Source organism: Equus przewalskii, chromosome 1, assembly GCF_037783145.1.
Source record: "Equus przewalskii isolate Varuska chromosome 1, EquPr2, whole genome shotgun sequence".
In the NCBI taxonomy this organism is placed as follows: domain Eukaryota; kingdom Metazoa; phylum Chordata; class Mammalia; order Perissodactyla; family Equidae; genus Equus; species Equus przewalskii.
The window spans coordinates 31,668,084-31,693,724 of NC_091831.1; the positions used below are offsets into that span (position 1 = coordinate 31,668,084).

Below are 25,641 nucleotides of genomic sequence, written 5' to 3' on the forward strand. Positions count from 1 at the left end.
TCATCTTCGTATCATATGACTCTCCCTCTCCCCTCCCCCCACGGCCAACTAAGCTAGTCTGGGTCATAAGACATTTTCCTGTGGGTGTCACTTCCTGAATGGCAGATCACAGCAGAACACATACAGCCATCCGCCTGCATTAAATAAGTACTTATATTAGGAATTGGCTGGACGCATGCCTCCAACAATAATTGGTCAATCTTGAAACCAGTTCCTTCAAGAAGCCTTGCAAGGATTTGAGAGAACAAGAGAAATACAAAACTTCCCTCCTCCCTCCAAAAGAATCGATTTATTCTTAAAGACAAATAAACTTACTTATTCACTGGAAAAGTCAAATGCATATACTCATAAGTCTTTAGAATTACACTCTTACCCAAAGTGGCTAGCAAGATGCCTAAGTTAGCAATCTTCCTCTCTATCTCTGTACCTCTGGAACCCTGGGCTCTGAACCACACAGCAGCAGTAGCAAAGGGCTTGAAACGCAGAGAATGACTGATGAGTCCACTGTAATCCTCTGGAACCTGGGCGGTGAAACCACAGGACAACTTGAGGCAAGTCCCAGAACCCAACAGTCAGTTCAACTGAGGCACAATGTGGAATTCAGCAAAATTATCCCTAAGGAAAGGGAGACCAAGACATTCCTACTACTAGCAGGGCTGAAAAATACTAGGGCTGAGGCTTGAATACTTCCACTTAAAGAAAGCAGAACCTGAAGGCCCAAACTGCAGGCAAACATCATTTATAGACTGACCTCTCAAATATCTCAACTTCCTTCCACCATAAGGAGAATCAGAGAGCATTTTACCAACTCTAAACGCATTAGTAATCATGGTTATCTCAGTATTAGAAGGGTTTCATTAAATAATGATGCCTGGACTGGACAGATGGGGCAATGTTAGAGTGGGAAGGATGCAAGAACAGGATGGCATTCAGACAGAAGAGGAGACAAGTGCCTTTCGGGACTAAGTGTAGGCCTCAGTTCAATTCAATTCTGTGAACTTTTGCTCAGTACCTAGTTTGTGCAGGACTGTGTGAGCACTCTGCAGGTTTCCTAGACAGATACATAAAACAGCCTCTGGCCTAATTTCCAAAGCTAATATTCATTTCACATAATCAACTGTGTTACTGAATACTCAGGAATACTCTTTATTCACAGAAAACAAATTCTAAAACCACTCAAATTAGAAAGACACCCACCAGTATTTGGTTGAGAAAGAAGATGACTACTGCCTAATTTTTCTCACCATCCTCACCTTTAACACACTTTCAAGTCCTTTATTACATTTAGGAGAAAGCTTTAGTTTGATGCCGATATCTTTAAAATATCTTTCCTTAATACCCACTTACTAATCCCCTTTTAATGAAGGCAGTGAAGTACAGGCAGCTGAAGGAGCAGCAGTCCTTGAAGTTGAGGATAAAAACAGAACTGTACAAGGAAGCAAGAGGCCACTCACTGGCTGGTGTCAGGACTCAACAAATTACTGGGATCTGGAACCCAAAGGGTTTCCTATATCTATCCAGCAGTCACAAGGAGAAGGGTATTATGGCATGCTAAAGAGGCTTTCTCCTTCAGGAACCGAAAATCTAAGATAGTTTAAGCACATCACTCATATTGCAAAGGGAAATACACAAAAATAACTTTTAGTAAAACGGGTTTTTTTCAAAGTTCGGCAAAAATGAAGTGGACAGTTCTCAAACTTTTTGGTCTCAAGATCCCTTTAAACTCTTAAAATTTACTAAGGATCCCCTTAATAATAAAAATAAACCCATTACATGTTAACATAAGTGACATGCTTTAATGAAAAATAACTATATTTTCAAAAACAATTTTTAGTGAGAAGACTGGCATTGTTCTACTTTTTTGCAAATTTCTCTAGTATTTGGCTTAAGAGAAGACATCTGCATTCTCACATCTTTCTTAATATTCAATCTGTTTCAATATCATATCATGCAGCCTCTGGAAATCTCCACTGTACACTCACAAGGAAAAGAAAACCTTAAAATTATGAAAATAATTTTGACCTGTGGACCCCAAAAAGGGACTCCTAAAGGTCCCTGGGCCACACTCTGAGAACTGTCTTTTGTACTAGAGGTGGGAGGGAAACAGCAGTCCTTGACTTAGCTATTTAGGTACAGAAGCCTTATTTACATGTTAACTCTCACAAAAGAGAAGGATGGGCTACTCCAAATACATGAGACCCTGAAAGAAGATGGGATCCACCTAGAATGTAGTGAAAGAGATTCAGCCTGTATTTATTTTCCTATCCATTGCCATCAACCTAACCTGCCTCATCCATTACAGGGTGTGGCCGGGACAGCTCCCTACAACAGATGGTAGATGATGTTTAAAATCTAAAGAACTGTATCTATATATGATATACAAACTTCACCACCTCAACATTTCAGGAAAAAAATTTTATTGTTTGAGATCTTTATTCCTCATTTGGCTATCAGTGTGGTTCTCAACCAAGTGTAAGGACATCAGAATTCTTTGGAGGGCACAGGTAGTTGGAGAAAAGGTATCCAATATTATAACATAATTTTGTCCGTTATAGGGGAAAAAAATACCATACTGTTTTCATGACAAACTCTTGGTGGATAAAGTATTTTTTAAAAGGTTGAAAATTACTGATATAAGGCCAAGTTCCTAGAACGTGTGAGAGCAGGATCTGTAAAATTTTGAAGCAAATACCAATTAGCATTATCTAATGAATTACTATCCTCAATGGTCATGAAAGCACCTTCTCAAAATCATACCACTTTTGCCATATTCAAGGCCACATATCCAAGAAAGCCTAATCCAGAGGTCAGTGGGCATTTAACTGAAAACAAAATATTCTGATTGAGCTCCCACTAAGCAGGAACTATGCCAGGGGCTTTCATGTGTGATATCCCATTTAATCCTCTTAATAAACTAAGGAGTCACATGCTTATTCTATGATTCTCGGCAATATGAACATCTACTATGACCTGCCTCACAAAAAAGAAAATGCTCAAAAAATACTTTTGTAGGTGATTGGAGACCTGAAGTACAAGGATGTACGCGAGGAGGGCAACATGAGCATTCTCTACCCTGAATTCCGATCTAGCATTTTCCGTCTTACTGTTCCAGCTCCCCCTTTCTTGCCCTGAGGGAGAAACCATCCTAAATTGGGAAATGGAATCAGGGCTGTTATCTTCAAGAAGCTTTCAGACTGTCCAGCTCCAAAAGTAGCTGTCGCAGAAACTGCTGGTTGCCCCAACCTCTGTTCTCCCTTCTCCTTTGGACACAGGACCCCTGATTTTTAGCAGGCAAAATAAAGACTATAGGGGCCAGTCAGGTGGCACAGCGGTTAAGTGTGCATGATCGGCTTTGGCGGCCCGGGGTTCACTGGCTCGGATCCCGGGTGCGAACATGGCACCGCTTGGCACACCATGCTGTGGTAGGCGTCCCACATATAAAGTAGAGGAAGATGGGCATGGATGTTAGCTCAGGGCTAGTTTTCCTCAGCAAAAAGAGGAGGATTGGCAGCAGTTAGCTCAGGGCTAATCTTCCTCAAAAAAAAAAAAAAAGACTACAGTTCCCAAGTTCCCAACCTCTATTGCAGCTAAGTTCTGGACAATGGGATTTAAGGAGAAGAGTCTGGGGCAACTCCTAGGAAATGTCTTAGGGCTGGGGCTGGGGGGAGGTGGGAGGTAGGTGATACTCTCCCTCTCCTGTTCCTTCTTCCAATTGGCTGAAAAGCAGACAAGATGTCTGCAGCTTGAGTAGCCATCTTGAATCATGAAATAGAAGCCACATGTTAAGGATGGCTGATTAGCTGGACAGAAGGAGCTCACATCCCAGATAAAGTAAAATGCCATCCTAGCCCTGAGCAGCCTATAGACTTCTTTTTTTTTTTTTTGAGGAAGATTAGCCCTGAGTTAACTACTGCCAGTCCTCCTCTTTTTGCTGAGGAAGCCTGGCCCTGAGCTAACATCCATGCCCATCTTCCTCTACTTTATATGTGGGACGCCTACCACAGCACGGTGTGCCAAGCGGGTGCCAAGTCCGCACCCGGGATCCAAACCAGCGAACCCCGGGCTGCCGAGAAGCGGAACATGAGCACTTATCCACTGCGCCACCGGGCCAGCCCCTATAGACTTCTTTTATGAGAGATAAATGTACTTCTATTCAAGTCATTATTTTACATTTCCTGTCACACATAGCCACATCTCATCCTAACCAGTATAGTAACTGAAAAGAGAAAGCAGAAATTCAGATAACTAACTCTGTGGCAGCAAAGCTAAGTGGTTAGAAGCAGGAACTCTGGAACCAGTCTGCCTGGGTCTGAATCCTGCCTCCCACTTACTAGCCGTGAGACCCTGGGCAAATCAGTTACACTGTGTGCCTCAGTGTTGTCATCTGTGGGGGCAACAAAGCACCTACCTCTGAAGGTGCTGTGAGGATTGAGTTATTTACTTTTAAAGCACTTCAAACAGTACCCGGCATCCAGTAAGTGCTCTGTAAGTATTTGTTAAATGAAATAAGCACATTTGAAGCAGGGCCAAAGATGATAAGACCAACTATAGTGAGTCTGTGGGCCAGTATAACCCACCATAGCATTTAGGAAGCAGGCCTCTGCTCTAAATCACATTCTCCTTGGTAGCAGCAAGATGGTTAACACTAATAAGTTTTGTCAGGGCAGATGTGTTTTGACTTCCCCTCTAAGAGAAAACAGTAGCCAGGAAATTTTAGAGATTGGGATCTTGCAAATCACCAAGAAACATGCCCAGAGTCTGTCATTCTCTGTGGCCGATGTACTGAGGTGGCAGTACTCTACCTGCCAGGTAGAACTGAGAGATCATATTACTCCTAGCTGTCAGAGCACCAGATCACTTCTCAGCTGACCTGACACACATGCAGAGGAGCTGTAATAGCGTCATGAAAGAAAAACAAAAACCTTCTTCTTGCTCTTGTACCTATCAAGGATAATCAGCCAACAAGCTAAAATAAAAACCACTCATATCTTAGATCTCACTCTGGTTCCCAAATGAAAAAAATGAAAGCATCTTGCTAATATTTAGGCCTCAGCATACCCACCTTTCTTTTTTTCTAGAAGTGATGGTTCCCCTTTGAGCTTTCAATTTAACTCACTCTTCTCTTACCTGAGGGACTTGGAAAGTCTCAAAGCTTTCCACAACTCAGTTCATGTTAACTGAGTTGACGGCAGAACTGCTCTCTGGTTCTGGATAATTCAGGGACGACAACATCTGGGAGAATAACTAGATCAATGACCCCAACCAAGAGCTACACGTCACAGCCCATCCTGGCCACTCAGCACTACTATCAGAACAGCACATTACCCATGTAGAAGAGTTCACACAGGAGAGATGCAGGGGAAATTTGAGGGAGTTTTGACACCCATCATTTTAATAAGCATAACAATAGTACATTTTTCCAATAAACTATTCTGGCCCATCTAAGAACTCTGACAGGAAAGACTTGATATTTTTTTGACCCACTAATATTTCAATGATATCTTTGCTTTGATCTAAATGCCTTAAATTCTTCTGCAGTTCCCAAAAGGGCAAAGGTCACATCTCAGCTGCCCTGATCACTCTAAGCCCCATCCCATCCCATCCCCCTTTATACACATGCAGGGGACAAAATAAAGGTCAGGAAACACTCTGCCTTGGCTAAAAAGCAAACTGCTGATAGTCCTGGGAGAAAAAGGAAAAGTAAAAGGTAGCTGATAGTTTCATGTTTGTAAAACTCCATATTCTAAACTGAGGAACCATAAAAAAGGATTTGAACCATTTCCCAGAAGTGAGCAATAACCAGGACAGATGAAACTGGTGAGTCCACCCACTCTATCACCAACGTTTGCCGGTAAGAGACCTGGGACCGTGGCAGGTGACAATCCCACAACACAGAAGGCCGCAACTGAACCCTCGGAGCCCCTGATGGGTCACCAGTCCTCCCAATGAACAGCGACAACCTTGGTCGGGTCCAAAAAGAGAGAATGGGCCCAAAGCTCAAATCTGTAGGTCAATGGCCGAATAGCAGTCTCAGTAGTTGAAAGCTAAGAAACCTACTAGAAAGGAGCATCTCGTCGCAAGTCTCCGTCCAGAAGCCGGCTGCCCCACGGCACCGCTGGGCCCCTCGCCTGTATCTGGTCAATTTCCTCTTTTCATTTTCCGTTCGCTCCTCCCTCACCAAATAGGTTCTGATTTATTTTTCTTCTTTCCGCAGAGCTTCTCCATCTCCAGTCCTCAGCGGCATTCCAAGATCCTACCCAGGACTCCGCACTGTGAAGTTTCTCCCTTTTGCAGCCTTTCAACCTCCCTTCTCCCTCTGGCTGTGCGAAGCCCCAAACTCCCCGGGATAGGCCCACCCTCCCCGAAGCCGGCGGCCGCGGTCCCCACCCCGCTCTCACCCCCTGAAGGTCCTTGACGAAGTAGCTCCCGCTGGAGCCCTGGTAGATGCGCTCGGGGAAGATGCAGCGTTCGATGGCCCGTTCGGCCTGCCGCACCACCGCCTCGAACTCGGGGTCCTCCGGGAACTCGTTCCGCTCGCGGTGGGCCTGCGCGACGTGCGCTGCCGCCGCGGCCTGGGCTTGGGCCTGCGCCGCCACGGTTTGGGTCTGGCCCTGGGCCGCCGCGCCCCGGGCCCGATCCAGCAGTGGCTGCCGCTCCCGGTCGTGGCCTGGCGAGCCGGGCGGAGAGAGGCCCTGGCCGGCCGCCGCCGCCACTCGGACCGCGCCCCCCGGCACCTGCGGAAAGTGAGCGCCGGAACCGGACGGGAAGGTGTAGTCCGGGGGTTGGGCCCGCTCAGGGGACACAAGCGGACTCGTCTCGTCCATCCCTGAGGCCGCCGGCTCCGGGACCCAGCGCGATCCGCACAGCTGAGCTCGAGGCCGGGACCAATCCGCGACGCCCCCAGCCCCCGCCTGGCCAACCAGGTCGCGGCGCCTCCTTGGCCCCGCCCCCACACCCCTGTTTACCTGGCGACGAGTAGGCACGACCCCTTGCGCGGAACGTCAGCCAATCGGAACTAGCGCCTACGCAATCGCGCACTTGGTATTATTCGCCCGTCACATTCTGTGAAGACTGCGCATGCTCCAGGAGCCAAAGCCGGATCAGACACGCCCTCTCCTCTTACCAGCTCCCCCACCCCCCCCCACCCCCGCAGCCTCCAAACGCTGACAGGTCTTCGAGAGCTTCCAGTAAAGTAGCCTACCTAATCAGTCACTCGTTTATTGAGTGCCTATTATGAACCAGCTGTGGGACTGGAGAAATCTAACCTTTGTATCTGCAGTCATTCAATCATGCACTCATTCATTAAATATTTATTGAGCACCTACTGTGTTCTAAATGCTGGAGAGACAAGTGAAGCAAAGAAACAAAAATCTCTGCTCTACTGTTAAAAAATAAAATTCAAGTGAGTAAATTTTAAATCATATTGGCTTTATTCAACGATTCATGAATCGGGCAGCATCCCATCTAGCAGATAGAAAGGAGCTCGGAGGAGCTATACAAAGTAGAAGACTTTTACATGCAGAAGGGAGCCTGACAAAGTTAGAGTAGCAAAAAGTGGCTTGTTTGTGGCAAGGTCACCCTCCTTTAGGGCCGGCAGGGTCTATCAGGCAGATTACCTCACTAGTGCTGACCAGGTAATTCCAGACTCACTGGGTTAGAATTCTATTCAGTTAAGGAGTTAAGTCTCTGGACATGGGGCTTAGCATAAGTGGCTCCATTTGGGGCCTGTTGTCTTGGTTTTAACACTACTTAAGTAAAAAGGTCTTTAAAAATTCGAGCCCTCATGCAGCTTACACAGTGCCTGGCCCACTGCTCAATGCTTATTTGTTAATTGAAGAAAATATGGTCCCATTAGACTAAAAATTCCATAGGGTAAGAATCCATGAGTGTTTTATTCATCACTGTAAAACTTCAGGGTCTAGGCCTAGAAGGTGCTTAGTACCTTTTTATTAGCAGCAAAGAGAAGAAAGGTATAGTCCCTGCCCTCAAGCTGAAGACACACAGCTCTGTGAGGCACTAGGAGAAAAAGAGCTGACAGTGAGAGCTGAGAACTCCATAATAGGAGTTCAGCGATTTGGAGGTAGGCTGGAGTCAGCAAAGGCCTTAAGCGGGGCATGTGCTATGCGCTAAGTTTTAAAGGAAGAATATAATTAGATCACAGGGAGGAAAGAGGAAGAAAAGAAGAAATCAGAGACATTTGAGTTTGAACACCAGTTCCACACTTATTAGTTATTTTGTACGAGTTACTTAACTCTCTAAGCTTCAGTTTCGTTATCTATAAAATGAGAATAATCATCCTTTTCTCAGTGGATTAAATGAGAATCAAGATAATGTATGTAAAGCACTTAGCATAGAGCTTAGTACATAAAAAGCGTTTGACAAATGGTACCTTTTTATCACTGCTGAGGTTTTCGTTGATGCTGGTTTTGTTTCTGTGCTTAAAGTAAGCAGCAGACTAGAGGCGTGGGTTTTCACAAAAGATGACCAGCCACACAGTAATCAATATTTCATAATTATTCTTTCTTGAATCAAATTTTTTTTTTTAAGATTTTATTTTTTCCTTTTTCTCCCCAAAGCGCCCCGGTACATAGTTGTATATTCTTTGTTGTGGGTCCTTCTAGTTGTGGCATGTGAGACGCTGCCTCAGCGTGGTCTGATGAGCAGTGCCATGTCCGCGCCCAGGATTCGAACCAACGAAACACTGGGCCGCCTGCAGCGGAGCGCGCGAACTTAACCACTCGGCCACGGGGCCAGCCCCTCTTGAATCAAATTATTGCCACAGCTAACTAGAAGTACTAAATTGAAAGAACTATTGTTTAATTGTATGTATGGGAATGTCTTAAACTTTTTTTTTACCAAATAAACCATTCTAGGCAAAGGTCCATACAGATGGTTCAATTTCTCCTGTTAGTTACAAGACCTGTATTTCCCTTTCCTATCCAGACATCAAATAATTAAGTAACACTTGCCTCTTGTGACCCAGGGGCCATAGCCACAGAGATGAACTCTTGGTATTACTCATCTCATTTAGCCCCTAAGCTTCAAATTGTGGTCAAGGAAAACTCCAAGATTTAGAGTTCTCTCTTGAGCTCTGAGTTTTCTCCATGGAAAACAGTCAGAATTTATTTCTGTATCTGCCTCTTAGAACTTGATTTTCCTTTTACTGAAAAAAAGAGGGTCGGTGCATTCCCTGTTACCAATGAAGAACTAGCCTCTACCAAATGCTAAGCATGTGTCAGGCATTAAGTGCATTACATGGATTAAGTCATGTAACCGGCATTACAGCCCCTATGATGTCGGAAGCTGAGGAAAGTCGTTTGCTTATGGTCATGCAGCTGGTAAGTGGCAGAGCTGGATCCAAACCAGGCAGACTAGCTCTGTGCTTTTAACACTATATTGCTTCTTATTAAATATCTGTATGAAATGTGTCTCATATTTATCCCCTTTATCTTCACTGATCCCACATTAGTTCTGAGACTCTCAGAATGTCTTAGCTACATGATTACAATAGTTTTTGAGTTTGTTTCTCTGCTTCCAATATCTCTCTGATCATCTATGGGTATCACTGCCAGATTAATTTTCTTAAAACACAAGTTTCATTGTGTCACTGCTCTGATCAAGAAACTACATTTTTATTGTGGTAAAATATACATAATATTTATCATTTAACGATTCATAAGTGTATAATTCAGTAACATTAAATCCATTGACAATTTTGTGTAACCATCACCACTATCTATACCCAAAACTTTTTCATCACCCCAACAAAAACTCTCTGCCCATTAAGCAATAACTCGCTCTTCCCCTAGATCCTGGTAACCTGTATTCTACTTTCTGTGTCCATGAATTTGCCTATTCAAGGAACTACATTTTGAGGGGCTGGCCTGGTTGCGTAGCAGTTAAGTGTGCAGGTTCCACTTCAGTGGCCCGGGGTCTGCCGGTTTGGATGCTGGGTGCGGACCTACACACCACTTATCAAGCCATGCTGTGGCAGGCATCCCATATATAAAGTAGAGGAAGATGGGCCTGGATGTTAGCTCAGAGCCAGTCTTCCTCAGCAAAAAGAAGAAGAAGAAGAAGAGGAAGAAAAAGAAGATGAGGATTAGCAGTAGATGTTAGCTCAGGGCTAATCTTCCTCAAAAAAAAAAAAAAAAGAAACTACATTTTGCAAACCATATATATCTTCTCCCTGATTTTTCAGATCTCTCCATAATTTGACCACAATCTATTTAACCTTACTTCTTCATATTTTTAAATACACATTCTCCAATCTAATAAGATGTTTTCTTGACACTCCATTCTCTCAACTACTGTAATTATATCTATAGTCAATCACAGTTTAGCATGTTTAACCATTGAATGTTAGAGCTGGATTGGGTCTTACCGGTCTGCTAGTCCAATCTCATTTTACAGGCTAGAGAGCTTAATAATGCTCATGAAGCCACACACAGTTGGTGGCAGAGATGGGATTTGAACACAGAATCCAAGTGTTTTAAAACTACCATTTATCAAGCACTGACAATGTCTCAGACACAGTACTGAGCATCTTCCATTGTATTCTCATACAAGTCCTGGACAGCCTTTATCATCGTCATTGTTATTATCATCATCATTTTCTATGCTACAGAGGAGGAAATCCCAATTCAGAAAGCAATTTGCTTACTCTCTTCATTTGCTTGCCTTCTCTTAATAATGAAATACAGTCTTGGATTTTTCTGTGTGCATGAATCTTTTCTACTCCACATTTAGGCAGTAAGTCCCACGAGGGCAGTGATCTTGTCTTTTCTAGCCTGGCAGAACCTAGCATCGTTCTGTATTCCCATTGTTCAGTAAACAAGCATATGGATAAACGGATTGGTGTGCATGGTACTTGGGAGGATTTCTTCTAATCTTGGCACTGTATTTTAAACACAAAGGATCTGAGTAATGACAACGACAACACAAATCCTTACAATGAATGCAAAAGTGTCCTCATATCACAGTGCTGGCACAGGGGTGACACTCATTAAACTGCAGTTGCCCCCTCCAGCGCGTTACAATGTACAAAGCTGCACCCCCAAAGCCGGGTTCGGATTCGGTCCTTCAACTCCGCGGCGGTACCATTGACAGCTGTGGAGACGGGGCAGGATCGGTGGGCAGTGCTGCGTCTGATGCAGGTTTGGCTTGGCTTTGCTTGGGGCTGACATGTCAACTAGCCCGTCTCTAGGCAGGCGAGAGCTGAGTTCTGCCTGTCACGGAGGCCGAGACGCGGTTCAGTCCCACGCCTTTTTCAGATGTTTGGCTCCGGCTCTCGAGACACCCCGCCCCGCACAAAGATGGCGCAGAGCCCGAGCTGGGCCAATGGGGAGTGGCGTTGCTCCCAGTTGCCTAGGTAACAGCCAATGGGCAGAAGGAATTGTGCCCAGTGCGACTGCCCGGGATGGCGGCGTCAAGTGGGGCAGGCGCTGGTGGAAGTGGCCGAGAGGCAGGTGGCAGGGGCGAACCCGGCCGAGCGGAGGTCTGGGCCGCTGGAGCCCCGCGTCGGGGCGTGACGGTCACCCCGAAAGGCCGAGCCCAGGTTGGCTGGCAGCGCGGGTGGGAGGGGGCCGGGAGAGTGTGGGGACCGAGGAGCCCAGCCTGAGATGACAGGGGCTGGGGAGCGTAGCTCCATCCCGGACGCGCTGACTGGAGGGCGGCTGCCCCCAGGGGTCCCAAACCCGAGTCTCTCGTCCCCACTGCGTAGGCTGAGGCCTGGGAGAGCCCAGGGCACCTGGGTTAGCGAGCGCGGTGGGTGGGGCTGCGTCAGGAGGGGATGGCAAACCTGTGTGAGCAGAAGACCCGGCCCGAGCCGGAGAGAAGACCCAGTAGAGGGAAGGAGCGGTGCTGGAAGGCAAGAACCAGGTGGGAGAAGGAATGGGGAGGCCGACGGGGACGTGTTGGTTTGTTGCGTTCTAGGGCTTTGTTTGCTCCGGGCCCGGCTCTGTCACGCTCTGATAGAGAGACGCCCCCCACCACACAGACACATTGAGGCTTGGGGAACGGGATGCCTCAATTAGTTGATGGTGGCATCCCTGCAGTGCAGCATCTCCAGCCTGCTTGGGTCCGAGCAGGAGTAAGTTGGCTGTGTTAGAAGCCGGCCCAGGCATTTTCCTTTCCCACGAAATAGAAGAGTATTCTGGCAGTTCCCGTCACCCCCAAGTCGCCCTTTTTTTTTTCCTTACCAGGATTTCCTTCCCACTTTCTTCAATCTAACCGTCCCACAGTCTTCCTAAGTAAGACCTTTATCTAGTAGCGGTACAGTTGTTTACTTTGCGAGTAGAAGAAAGCCCTAGTAAAAGAGACTTATCAAGCTCATTTAAAACGCTTAAAAAAGAACCTTTGACTTGTTGTGGATTCCTTACAAGCCTAATCTTTGTTCATCAAAGGCTTCACTTTCTTCTCTTTAGGATTCAAAATCCTAAGAAATGCTTTCTTTATAACCGAACAGCTTTGACAACACTGTCATAGCCTAGGGAGGGTGGCTTCAGGGGGACAATGTGAAGATGTATGTGGGTAGTTAAGGTGACTGCCTCCAAGCAATATTCTTAAACTGAAAACCGATTCTCCTTTATGTTAGTTTTTTTCAAAAACCCTCTGAATTTGGACACAGGTGACTGAATGCATAAATATTTTTTAACAAGTTTGATTTCTGAAGTTAAAAAAAAGACAAATGGAAGAGAAACAGAACTTCTCATTCCTGTCTCCAAGTTCTATTTGGAAATGGCTGGGGCAGGAAAAAATAAGGATAGTGGGGATATAGTCTGTTGTGCAGACTATCGTGTATTGGTTTACGGGGACAAAATCGTTGTTTTCTTTTGGGTAAACGTTTGGATTAATCCTTTGCAACTCGTCCATCAAGAGAGCAGGAAGGATGGGTATCTGTTTAGAAGTATGAATCTTGTTGACTTTATAACTAGATTCCGTATGCATATCTGAAGCCTAAACTCCTAGGCCATCTATTCTCTTTAAAAAGATTTTTTGAATAACTGATACAAATACTTTGCATCCCTTGTTAAAGTACTGGGTTTTTCAATCTACATCAGCACTGGGTGTACTTTATTAAATTGGATTTGTCTCAATGATCATGGTTACTGGTGAAGTTCCTTTTTGGGTTAGTGGCTATGCAGCTGACTATTAGTTAGCATGGCTGACTACACAGAAGTCATATGATAATCCTGACTGTGTCCCAGGCAGTGACAATATCAGTTATTTGGACACATATAGAAGTTTCTAGTCAAATGTGTTCAACCATGGCCTGAGACCCATGGAGTCTACATCTGTTCCCTTTTATTAGCACTTCTGATTGTGTTCTTGGGAATGGACATCATTTTGACAAGCAACAGTTGAAGGAAGTTTGCTGTATCTCCCTGATACAAAAAAGGAGTGGAGGGGGACTAGCCCGGTGGCGCAGCAGTTAAGTGCGCACGTTGTGCTTCGGCAGCCCAGGGTTTGCCGGTTTGGATCCCGGGTGCAGACATGGCACCGTTTTGCAAAAGCCGTGCTGTGGCAGGCGTCCCACATATAAAGCAGAAGAAGATGGGCATGGATGTGAGCTCAGGGCCAGTCTTCCTGAGCAAAAAGAGGAGGATTGGCAGCAGATGTTAGCTAAGGGCTAATCTTCCTCAAAAAAGAAAAACACACACACACACAAAACCCCAAAAAACAAAAAGAAATGGAAATTTATAGTATGTACTTTTTAAAACAAATGGGAGAGGATGTTCCAGTTGCTATTGCTGTATAACAAATTGCCCCAAACTTAGTTGCTTAAAATAATCATATGATGCTCACAGATCCCGTGAGTCAGGAATTTGGACAGGGCCTCATGGGAATGACCTCTCTCTGCTCCATGATACCTCTGGGATGCGGGCTCCATGGCTGGGGGCTGGAATCATCTCAGGGCTCCTTTGCCTGGGCTAGGATGATTCAGAGATGAGGAATGCCAACCGGAGCACCAGCAAATGTGGCTCAGCTTCTGCTCAGCCTGGTAGCCTCAGGGCAGTCAGATTTCTCCTGTGGTGTTTCAGGTCTCCAAGGACAAGCCTACCAGTGAGCAAGAGAGAACTTGCCTTACTTTTTGTAATCGAACCTCAGAACATAGCATTGTTTCCATCATGTTCTATTGGTGAAAGCAATCACAAGCCTGCCCAGATTCAAAGGAGAGGAGTTAGACTCCACCTTTTGAAGGGGCAATTGCAAGGTCAAATTCTTTGGAAAATACTATTAGCCACACTTGGTAATAAAATGATCTTTCAAGTTTCATTGACTTCTTGCAAATATTTAGAGTATATTTCCCAAGAGCTAAGATCACAGCAAAAGAGTGGCTAGGTTTACAATTTGAGGGCTGGCTAGTACTTTGTCTATAGATAATCCTCAAACTGGACAAACACTGTTCCCTTTCCTTCAGGGCCTTCTTCTGGTCTCTCTGAAACAAGGTGGGATGCCACCATTTGGGAGTTTCATGTAGCCTTGAGAAAAAAGGAACAGATACAAGAGGCTACTCCCCATGAGCCTTTGTGTAGTTAGTCTGACTCCTCGAATTGCACAGCAACACAGTCCTTCCAAAGCTCTGAGTGAGGACAAAAGTAGTTAACTGCCGCCCAACATTTAAAGGAAATGCCCTTATCATCTTCCTGTATAAATAATGGTTTTGTGTTTATATTTTGGAATGGCTGTTTAGTTATAAGATTTAATAGAAGATACCACCTTTCAGATTCTGACTTGTTTTGAAGGAATGAAGTATTTCAGAGTTGTACCATAAGCTGACTTTTAGTACTCTGACTTAGTTCTGGGAAGAGCCGAAGATGGCCTCTGGCTATCATAATGCCTAGCTGGACTGGCAAGTTTTCCTCTGCAGTTTTGATGGAAAACTGCTTCTCTTCCTCTCATTAATGTTGTATTTGCAGTGGAGTCATGTTGACCACTGCCCCAGGCACACTCTGATGCTGGACTGACAATAAGAAGCTTAGGAGCCTGAAATTGGATGCTGACCTTGTGGAACATTGATGGGACAGAGATGGCACCCCAGGTACCAGCATCACCTCTCTGAGGAGATAGCCCTCAGAGGTTTTGAGGGGCTTTGAGAAAGAAGAAAAGGACCTTTCTCTCAGGACATCTACTGTGTGAGAGACCCTGAGCATGAAGTGTCTGAGTAATTAGAAAAGTGAGGAAATTCCTGGTGGACTTATGGGAGTGACTCCCAAACATCTCTAGAAGAGCTTCCACAAAGCTGGCCCTCTTTATGGGGATAGAAATAAATGCTCCTCTGTGTTTGGGTGCGAATACAGGGATTCCCGGAACTCATCTGTCCTCATAGGTGGGATGAATCTAGAGCTTTGGGATGGGGCCAGGGCCTGGAAGATGTAGCTGAGCCCTGCTCTGTTCAGACCAGGCTGTTTTCACATCAGACCATTGCTGGGCTTGTGGCACCTGTATCAAAAATCATTATGCCATAGAGGGCTGGCCCCGTGGCCGAGTGGTTAAGTTCGCGCACTCCGCTGCAGGTGGCCCAGTGTTTTGTTGGTTCGAATCCTGGGCGCGGACATGGCATTGCTCATCAAGCCACGCTGAGACAGCGTCCCACATGCCACAACTAGAAGGACCCACAACTAAGAGTATACAACTATGTACCAGGGGGCTTTGGGGAGAAAAAGGAAAAAATAAAATCTTTAAAAAATAAAAAAATTAAAAAAATAAAAACATAAAAAAAAATCATTATGCCATAGCCAAAATTAAAATATCCCATAGGGTGTTGATAAAGAACAGATGAGTGGTCACTGTAGTTTGCTTTTCTTCTACTTGGTATTTACCTCGTTAGTCAAAATTGCTGAATTTTTTCAAAATATTATTTGAATTATGTTGGTAGCGTTTTTATATTGAAGCTTTAGAGAAACTTCCTTTACAGTAAATAAATGTGTGAGTTTAGTTGTCTCTTTTTGAAGGAGGAAAAGACTAACATTTAATGGACAGGGGTAGGCAGTATTCTTGGTACTTTCATGTATGTTATTTAATTTAATCCACATGCCAGTTCTGTGAAATAGGTATATTACGTCCACTTTCTAGAGGAGGAGACTGAGGTTTGCACGCTTAAGTAACTTGCCTAAGGTTACACAGTGAACCAGGATCTGAACCCAGGTCTTTGTGCTACCAGGGTCCACAGAACCACTAGATTATACCGGGAGGCAGTCTAGGACAGGATAAGATAGTGTAAGAGCATGGGCCCTAGAGCCAGCTGCCGTGTTCAGATTCTAACTTGCACATGTTCGCTGGGTGACCTTACTTAACTTACTTACCCTCTCTGCACCTCAGTTTCCTCATCTGCAAAGTGGAAATAATAATACCCACCTCATAAAGTTGTGAGATGAAATTAGATAATGTATTTAAAAAACACTTATGGCACATAGTAAGTAGTCAATAAATGTTAGTTGCTGTTACAAAGGTATTTCAAATAACTTCTCTGGGGTTAGCTCAGTTGATAATAGAGGCTTGTGTTGGCTGACCTTATACATAACCCAGCACTGTCCACCACCACAATTTGGAGAAAAGGAACTTAATGTATGTCTTGTTTTAGTTGAATATTTAAGGCGTTATTTTTGTATAAAATATGCTAGATCCCTCTTTTATTGTGGAACCTACTCTTTATATTCCCGTCTTGATTTTCCATAATGGAGACATCAGTACAACGCTTAACAGTGTGTGTGAGTTGGGCTTCTCTGGGACTTGAAGGCAAAGGAAGCTAGCTGTTGGCACCGAGCCCACAGGGATTTAAAAATCCCCTCCCGTTTTATCCTCCAGGGCCGGCCCCAGTGCTCTGAAGCAGAGCTGTTCTTGTCCTGTTGGAACTCAGCAGGTGCCTGAGGGTCAGACTCTAAGTTAATTATTAATAACAGGGGACCTTTCAATGGTGATTTATTGGTCAGAGAGCTTTTCACACGCATTATTTCCATTTATTTGGGTAGTAGTCCACAAGTTTTCAAATGTGTATGAATCTAATGACGTGCTTGTTAAAACTGCCGATTCCCAGGCTCTAATGTACAGGATCTGATTGAGTAGATCTGGACGTGGGCCTGGGACTCTGCATTGTCATAATCGTTTGAGAAAACGTTGGAAAAGATGGAGTGGTGAGTAAAAAGACCTAGGGAATTTTTAAAAAGAAATAGAGATTGCATTTTTTAAATATGTCAAATGATTTTATTTGTCTCTTTCTGTTTAGTGGTATTTTGGATATCTTAACTCCCCTCTGATAGGATATTCTTGAATATAAGTGTTCTTTTAGACTCGTGTGAAGCCATACCTAGCCAGTCTCCAAATGTTGTTGGATTGTGGTGGTGTTTTTTTTTTTCCTATGATCTATCTGTCATAGTCGTTCCTTTTGCTCACATTACCCTGGTATCCTCCTTATGATCTCATTCCTGGGTGTACGAGTTAGTTTTTGCCAGGTGATAACATACTACCCCAAATCACAGTGGCTTGAAACAACAGCCATTTCTTTAGTCTGTGATTCTGTGAGTCAATAATAATTTGGGGCTGGGCTCCGAAGGGCAGCTCTTCTGGTCTTGCCTGAGCTCACCCATGCATCTGTGGTCGGCTCGGATGGCTGTTCCACGTGGCCTCCTGTCGTCCAGCAGACTAGCCTGGGCTCGTTCACATGGGGCACAACAGTTCCAAGTGCAGCGGAGGGCAAGCCCAATGTACAAGCACTTTTCAAACCTCTGCTATATTGCCTTGGCTAACGTTCCATTAGCCAAAGCAATCATATAATCCACCCAGATCCAATGGATGGAGGAGTAGATAAACTGCCCTTATTGGAAGATCTGCCATGTCACATTGCAAGGGTGTGGAGGGAGGGAGAATAATCTGCGCTCGTTTTCACAATCTACTGAATTATCCTGTCTCCTGCCTTGCAAGATTTTCTGGCTGTCAGTTTTTGCTGCTCCACCCCATCCTGCTTCGTGCTGCCACATTCCTTTTCCTTACACTCTGCATTCATATTACATCCCTGTTCACAAACCCCCAGAGGCTTCCTCTTTTCCCGCCTTATCAACTATAAACTCTTCAGCCTAGCTTTCAAAGGTCTCCTTAAGCTGGCCTGACCTTAAAATCGAGGGCATAGTACAGGGAAAGAACTAGCAGCACTCAGGGCAGCCCTGGGCACTAGGTCCAGCTCAGTCACCGACTAGCTTGTAACCTCTCCAGGCTTCTGTTTCTCCATCTGTAGAATGAGGGAATTTGGATTAAATCTGAGGGGTTCTTTTCAGACTTAAAATGTAGGCTGAGTGCCCCTAGATAAATTTATTTCCTATTACTTCCTAAATCAACCTTCAACACCAGTAAGACCAGGCTTCTTATCCGTGAACGTCCCTGTTATGTTGCTCTTTGTGCTTTCATTCCCCATGTTTTCTCCATCTGGACTTGCCCTCTGCTTTCTTCACCACTTGTTTTAAATTCTGCCCATCCCTTGTCTTTTTTAATCTCTGCCATCCAATTTGGCACTTAATTATATTATCTCTCATATTATTCAGTGTTTTAACTGTTAGTCTTATCAATTAGATTATAAACTCATTGAGGGAAGAAACTATATTTTATACATCAACTAAGCACATTGTAGATATCAAGTAAATATTTGTAGATTAATCCTAAATTTCCATCCCAGGTCATAGAAAATTGGAACTAGCTAAAAACTTTTAAGACGAGTGGGAGGGTAAGACTGCTTGGGCGAGGTGGTGATGATGGTGGTTGTGGCTGGAGAAGTAGGTGTTTTTGTTAAATGTACTCAAGGAAGTATGTACTTATCAGGCTGGTAGCCTTTAGAATGGTGTCTACAAAATTGCTTCACGGGCCTTCCTCCAGCCGTCCTGTGACACTGGATCTCCTCTGCTTGTTTCCTGCAGTTTTCATTCTTCTGTAAGCTGTCGCCATGACCCTGACGAAAGGTTCCTTCACCTACTCCAGTGGGGAGGAATATCGTGGCGAGTGGAAGGAGGGTGAGAGGACGCCTGGGGGTATCTAGTGATGAACACTTCATTTGGCTGAAGGACACATATACATCAGGATATATAATCCAACTTTATGAATCTTCATTTCTAACTCCAAGATTTAATCCGAATACTGCCTTTCCTTTATTCAAGTTTAGGATTATAAATAAAGGAATTAGAAAATGCTACTTTTAATCCAACCTCCAGAAATAAGTTAAATCTTTCCACTTCTAAATTTAAAGTGTTTTAACATCCTTTTATCCTTTAGTGGTATTATTTGGGAATTGTTTTTATAAATGCTAATGTACTCAGCAAAGTAAAATGAATTATTTTTAGTGCCCATAAATTAGAAAGTACAGAATTAATTGCAGTGACTTGATTCCAGTGAATCTTAAGAAATTAAGGAAGATCTGGAAATTAGGGCAGACATTCAAGAGCAAATGACATTCATTGCCTTGAATTTCCTGTGACAGCTCATTGCATTTGGAAGTATCTATTCATAGGAATGGTGCAATTCATCAGAGCCTGAGACTGTACAGGAAGCAGTTTAATGATGCTCGGTTTGGAAACAGTCTGGTCACTTAAAAGGCTCGTGGGTCCAGGCCTAGCAAGCCAGGAGCTGCTCCGAGGGGACTTGACTTTCTACAGTGTGCCAGCAAAGAGCAGCTCACACTTTTTTCAGACCCGTGCCTCATCCTTTTCACGGTAGATGCCTGCAGCTCATGGATTTTTGAGCCTTGAGAGGAGAAATTGTGCAGGTGGGATATGACCTTGCCTCCATACAGCCCCAGCCTTTTCTCCTGCCTCCCAGACACCTGCTGTCCCCTTTAATCTGACCCTTGAGAGGAGAGACTTCCTGAGGCTCTGCTGAGCAGTCTCTATCCACCAAAAACTCCCTCGTACTCTGTCTGAAGAGCATTATTGCTCCTCCAGCATCTGGCTCTGTTTCCTGGTCAGTTCAGTGGGGAAGCACAGCCCTGTGGATGTAACGAAGTTCAAACCAGTGTTGCCAGTCTGGCTGGTAGGTTTGCCCCGTGGCTTCACAGTGCTAAGGGGTACTTTTATTTTTTCCTAGAGAGGCAATGTAGTTCAGTGTCAGGCTGTCTGCTGCATTTGCATTCTTGCTTTGCTGCTTAATGGCTCTATGATCTTAAGTAAGTTATTGAGCTTCTCCTTGCCTTGGTTTTTGCATCTGTTAATGGGAATAATAATAGTTCCGTGTCTACCTCATAAGGTTGCTGTGAGGTTTAAGTAAGATGATAAATACCAAGTGCTTAGAAGAGCGCCTGGCACATGAGAAAGGCACAGTAAATGTTAGCTATTGTTATTTTTAAGTGCTCTCTCATTTTTCCGTAGCTGGAGAGACCAGCTCCAAATCTGATGGTTGTGACTTAAGATGGGAAGGTCCCAGGAGCCAGGTTATTACTCTGGATAATGGTTCTCTGCCTGCTAGTGTCACTGCTTCTCTTCTTTTCTTTGTGGGTAGGGTGACAGAAGGGATGTTAGATGGTGAGAGGGGACCCTGAAGCTGCCCCATCCCAACCTGACTCCTGTCCTTCTCTTTGCTCAGGCCGCAGACATGGTTTTGGTCAACTGATGTTTGCAGATGGTGGCACATACCTGGGTCATTTTGAGAATGGGCTCTTTAATGGCTTTGGGGTACTGACCTTCTCAGATGGCTCAAGGTGGGTACTGGGTCATTCCTTTCTCAGCTTTAAACTCAGGAGGCTCTGATCTAAAAATGATAGTGATAAATATCGGATCAAACCTGAGCTTGTCCCCGACCCTCTGAAAACAGGCGAAGGGTAAGCACCAGTTCTTTCCTTGGTGACTTTATAAATAGAGCTAGACTTTGAAGTGGCGAGGAGGTGAGTGACCTTCCAGCCCACTGCTGTTCTCTTACATTTCCTCCTTGAGATTAGAGCCTCGTGTCAGATGTACTCTCTGACCCTCCCTGCTGGTTGGGAGTGGGGTGGGTGGGGCTCTGAGATGAGTGGAATCAGCTTTGCTCCTTGGCTTTAATAAGTACCACATATGGTAGCTGCTTGACTCAGTTGACCTGGACAGCTCACTACCCCCTAAGGCTAACGTCTTGTGTTTCTGCAGGTATGAGGGCGAGTTTGCCCAGGGCAAGTTTAATGGTGTTGGAGTCTTCATTCGACACGACAACATGACCTTTGAGGGGGAATTTAAAAATGGCAGAGTCGATGGTTTTGGTAAGTTCCAGCCCAGCAGGACGGGTGACTTAGGCGAGCATAATATGGGCGGAAGGACACCTTCGTAGCTTTAATCCTTCTGTGTGTGTTCAGCAGTGCATAGTGATGATGCTCTAAGGCCTGGCCATTGACCCTACCGATGGAGTTCTCCTGAAAAGAGCCAGATTTTCTCTTCCTGGGTCTCTGAGTCGTTAATGCCATTGTCACTCCCATATTTTCTCTGTCCCCCTCAAAGGCCTGCTGACCTTCCCTGATGGTTCTCATGGAGTACCCCGCAACGAAGGTCTGTTTGAGAACAACAAGCTGCTGCGGCGTGAGAAGTGTTCAGCGGTCGTCCAGCGTGCCCAGAGCGCCTCCAAGTCCGCCAGGAACCTCACTGCCTGACGCGTCAGCGTGCACAGCTGACGGGTATTGGGTAGAGCAAATGCCCTGTTATTCACTGGAGGTGAACAAGCGCCCCAGATGTGAGAGGAGGTGAGAATGACCACAGAGCAGAAGCCCTGTGATGTGCCCGTCGCCTGCCCGTCAGGGGTTCGGTCACAGAGAAGTTCTGCTGGTTCTGGCCCAGGCCCTGCACTTGTTTCCAGCTGTCTTTCCTTTCTCTCACTCATTGGTACAGACTCTGTCCCTCACACCTCGGATACCCAGGGCAGACCTGCTGCCGCCTTCTACTTCTTTCCTGCCAAGTGATGCGGAAGCTCTTCATTCTGCCTATATTTGGGACAGATGATGCTAACCCCAAATTAGGGTGAGTGCTTTGTGCTACCCTGGAGAATTAAGGAGACAGATGGGGGTGGCTTACACAGTATGGCAGTCTGTGAGAGTCAAGGCTAGAGCTTTTCTGTGTGTTAGCCCCTCATTCACTGCTGGTCGGCATCATGGCTGCAGGCCTGCTGCTTTGTCTGACCAGACTGGGGTTCGTGTCTTCCTTCCTGTCCCTGTGAAGGATTCCCTAAGAGTGCTGTTTCCCTCTCCTTGACTTCACAGGCTGTCTTCCTTACCTGAGTTTCAGCAGATAATTTGTGCCCCAGTTGTGCCTCTCTCCTTCCTTAGACATGGGACAAGATCCCTTTTTGGGCTAGTCAAGAAAGAAACTGATGTAAACAGTCGTCTTATAACTTGTATTTATTCCTCACTCCAGGGCAAAAGGCAGGCATCTCTGGGCTATTTCAGACCCTGTCATGGAGTAAACTTAGGGATGGCTTAGGCTGACTCAGCTCCTTCCCCGTGGACTAGTAGGTCAGACCCACCTCCATCCCTTGGGGTTTAGATAGACTTGGACCCATCCTAGGACTGCGGTGAACTAAAAGCATTTGGCGCACTGTAACTCTTCCACTAGGAGCTTTGGCTGTCAGGCCTGGGGGTCAGCCCTTGACTGATAGGACCCCTGCACAGTTCATCACAGGGGCCTCCAGTTACCCTGTGACCCAAACACACCCCTCCCCCCAGCCCCTTATCCTCACACTGTCTCCTCAACAGCAGATTGTGGTGGAAATCATAGGCGTGTGCCTCTGTTTATTCTCTGAATTGTACTGTAGAAACAAGTGTTTATGAGGAATAAACAAATCACCAGATCTGCCGCTACTTCATTTTATTGACTTTCTTGCTCTGCATCCTCACGAATATCAACCATTTCTAAAAGTTAATCACAGATAGGGGTTTGGAACTGACAGTGCACATTTTGCTACATAGTATCTAATTCTCAAAACCTCTGGGGGGTAGAAGCATTTTTTTTTTTTTAATCAGGCTCAGGTTGCCCAAACCAGGAAGCAGCAGAGCTGAGTGGGATTTGTATTTGTAAGCTGTCTTTCTGGTTCCAAAGCACTTCCCACTGTACTCTTCTCACCCTGAGCATCCAAGTGCCCAAGTCCTGAGACCAGTCATTGTCACACCTGCTGGGTTACTTAGGCAAGTCAGCTCCTGCCTGGAGTTCCCTTTCTCTGCAACAGGTAGAGTACCACTTCCCCAACGGAGCTCACATGTGCAACATTCACCTGCCTCGCCATCCGCTTCACATGCGTGATCATACACAGCTGCGAGAGGAAGATACCACTATACACAGCCGAGAGAGAAAGGTACCATCATACACAGCCGCGAGAGGAAGGTACCATTATTAACTCCCTATTACAGATGAGCTCAGGGTGGATAAGGAGTTTCCCAAGGTGCTATAGACAATAAGGGGTAGATCCAAGGTCTTAAACCTAGACCTGTTTAAGCCCGGAGGCTGAGCCTTCACCAGTACACTAGCCTGCCTCCTGAGCCCTAACTTTTTGCTCCAAGCCTAAACCTGCTTCTCCTCTGAGCCCAGACCCTCCGGAAGTTGCCTGTGAGAAGAAGCCGGGTGCTAAGCTCCACACTTCAGTGCCTGCCAGATGCCCAGTTTCAGCTGAAGGTTGATACCTTTTATATTCTCTCCTCCAGCCTTTGCCCTAACTAAGGATCTGTTTACCTTTCATTTTAACCAGAGTCATTTTAAAAAAAATTCATCTCAGGTTCTCTGCCACTAGGCAGATGTCACTGAATAATGTGAAACATTTTGGAGAGAGCAGCCTTTTTGATTAATGCACTAAGTGTTTCTAAATATCTCACTTGAGCCTTTTTGCCTCTTACCTGTCCCACCGGAAACTTCTCTAAGCCTCTCCCTGGGCTGCCACTAAGCTAATAACCTGTGTTTGCTCAGTATCATTAGAGCCTCTGTCAGAGCTGGGAAAAGCAGACCTTGAGAGCTAAATTTCCTCTCAGAAGGTTCTTGACATCCAGGCAGGAAACAAGATCCTCATAGCAGTGGAGTGTCATCCTGTGCATAGCCACGCTAGTTTTACTTATTAACTTTATTGCAATAACAAAGTAATTATTTTTAGCAATAAAAGCAGAGTGCCTATAGGCAAGAAGGTGGTCCTGTCTCAGGCCAAGTCCCCTTCGCTAATGTTTCAGACCTGGGGTTGGCTAGAATAGTCTTCTAGAATGTAACATTTATCCACCAGTTGTCATTATTTACCAGTTCTGGCAAACTACTGCCTCTCTCTGTGCACGTGATGGTTGAGATCAGGCTAGAGACAAGAATGTGAGATCCATTGAAATGGGCTTAGGAAAGGGCCCTGTGGCTGGAATACAGCTTTGGAGCCTTTCAAAGACCAGTGACACTTTTCTGATCAGGTTTCCTAACCTACCACTTCTCCTGGAAGGAATCAGAACTTGAGTTCTTAGGAATAGCTCTGGCTTCCACTGCTTGGACTAGACTCAGGTATTATTTCCACTTTCCAGATGAGGAAACTGAGGGTAAGTTAGGTAAGCTCACCCAGCTAACATGTGCAAGTTAGAATCTGAACACTGGCAGCTGGCTCTAGGGCCCATGCTCTTAAACACTATCTTATCCTGTCCTAGACTGCCTCCCGGTATAATCTAGTGGTTCTGTGGACCTGGTAGCACAAAGACCCAAGTCTAAATAGTCTTCCCTTTAGTAAAACCCCAGGCCTCACTGCACCTAGTTGCCTCCTGCCCTTCCCCCTGGTTCACGTGTCTTGGGGCATAGGAAAGCACAGCAATTGCTCCTTGCCAGACTGAAGGTCTCTAGAGACCCAGAGCTGAGGATACAAAAATGTGAGAAGTCATAGGACTGTGAGAACAGGAAAGGAGCGTGGTCAGAAGTGCCTGGTGGGAGGCTACCTGGAGACTGAGGAGGGAAAGGAGCCCCAAACCCTTGTCCCCCCATGTTCCTCTTCAGGCTACAGGTGCAAGGCAGGAGCTGAGATGGGCTCAGGTCGGGCATGTCCCTCCTTGCCTCAGAGCCAGCCATTGCTGGTGAAGTCCGTGCGCAGGGCCTCCTCCTCAGCGGGGCTCAGCTCCTGCAAGGGGGCACGGCAGGGGCCTCCATAGTAGCCAAACCAGTCCATGGTTTTCTTCAGCCCCGGGATCCCAAAGCGCCGGGTCACCTGAGAAGTAGGGCCTGTTAGAAGAGACTGAGGAATCCCCTGCACACACATAGCTGGGACCCAGATGTGTCACTTTCAGAAAGTTAGGGATCTCACCTTCTCCCCGCCCCCCGCCCCTGCCGGGAGGTAACTACCAAATCTGTGACATGCAGGGTAGATTGGGAATCCAGACTGAGAGACGAGAAGGCAGGTCGGCAGTAGAGAACACAATGCCAAAACCTCAGATTAAGGAAGGAAGGCACCTCCTTTAGCTTTAGGACAAAAACCCACCCCCTTGGGGAGGAGAGTGGCATTCAGTCTTCCAGCTGGGATGGGCGAAGGCAGCCATGCTGCAGGTCTGGGCACTTGAGCCAGGAAGCTGACCCAGGCATGGCAGGCCTCTAGTGCCCCTGCAGTGGGGCCCCCCACCTCACCCATAGCTCCTCCCTGACCGCAACTCTAAATGCTCCCACAGGAAAAACAATGCCTCGCTGTCCGAAGAAGTTTCACTGTGTGAGCTTGTAT

General features: G+C 45.7%; 3 protein-coding genes across 12 annotated transcripts in view; 1 reads left to right on the forward strand and 2 right to left on the reverse strand.

The window, feature by feature from the left end:
- Positions 1–6,957, reverse strand: part of PI4K2A (phosphatidylinositol 4-kinase type 2 alpha) — a 29,533-nt gene extending 22,576 nt beyond the window's left edge. Inside the window, exon 1 of the mRNA XM_070559795.1 lies at positions 6,399–6,957. Within this exon, the coding sequence (XP_070415896.1) occupies positions 6,399–6,824 (426 nt within the window). The 5' untranslated portion in view covers positions 6,825–6,957. The remainder of the gene's footprint in view (positions 1–6,398) is intronic.
- Positions 6,958–10,978: 4,021 nt separating this feature from the next.
- MORN4 (MORN repeat containing 4) lies at positions 10,979–22,779 on the forward strand. 8 transcript variants are annotated; one of them, XR_011522939.1, is made up of 6 exons: positions 10,979–11,156; positions 18,906–18,998; positions 20,560–20,674; positions 21,096–21,205; positions 21,441–21,679; positions 21,825–22,779. XR_011522939.1 is itself a non-coding variant. In XM_070560111.1 (5 exons), the coding sequence occupies exons 2-5, from the start codon at positions 18,932–18,934 to the stop codon at positions 21,587–21,589; spliced, it is 441 nt and encodes a 146-aa protein (XP_070416212.1). In that variant the 5' UTR covers positions 11,019–11,156; positions 18,906–18,931; the 3' UTR covers positions 21,590–22,779. The 8 variants fall into 8 exon arrangements, 4 of the variants coding, with proteins under 4 accessions (XP_070416212.1, XP_008530065.1, XP_008530066.1 ...); XR_546816.2 differs by lacking the exon at positions 10,979–11,156 and adding an exon at positions 11,391–11,557; XR_011522934.1 differs by lacking the exon at positions 10,979–11,156 and adding an exon at positions 11,400–11,880.
- Positions 13,289–25,641, reverse strand: part of HOGA1 (4-hydroxy-2-oxoglutarate aldolase 1) — a 32,956-nt gene continuing 20,603 nt past the window's right edge. Inside the window, exons 7-8 of one of the 3 annotated variants that reach the window (XM_070560004.1) lie at positions 24,987–25,137; positions 13,289–14,058 (exon numbers count right to left, since the gene is read on the reverse strand). In XM_070560004.1, coding sequence (XP_070416105.1) covers positions 24,988–25,137 — 150 coding nt within the window. In that variant the 3' untranslated portion in view covers positions 13,289–14,058; position 24,987. Of the gene's footprint in view, positions 14,059–22,315; positions 25,138–25,641 lie in introns of those variants that run through there. The other 2 variants (XM_008531849.2, XM_070560014.1) reach the window with 2 other exon arrangements.

What these genes read in the sequence shown, in the direction of transcription:
- MORN4 (XM_070560111.1), top strand. Translation starts at nt 18,932, where the DNA reads ATGACCCTGACGAAAGGTTCCTTCACCTACTCCAGTGGGGAGGAATAT. An exon ending in TCGTGGCGAGTGGAAGGAGG is followed by an intron (nt 18,999 to 20,559) that starts GTGAGAGGACGC and finishes CTCTTTGCTCAG; the next exon opens with GCCGCAGACATGGTTTTGGT. An exon ending in ACCTTCTCAGATGGCTCAAG is followed by an intron (nt 20,675 to 21,095) that starts GTGGGTACTGGG and finishes GTGTTTCTGCAG; the next exon opens with GTATGAGGGCGAGTTTGCCC.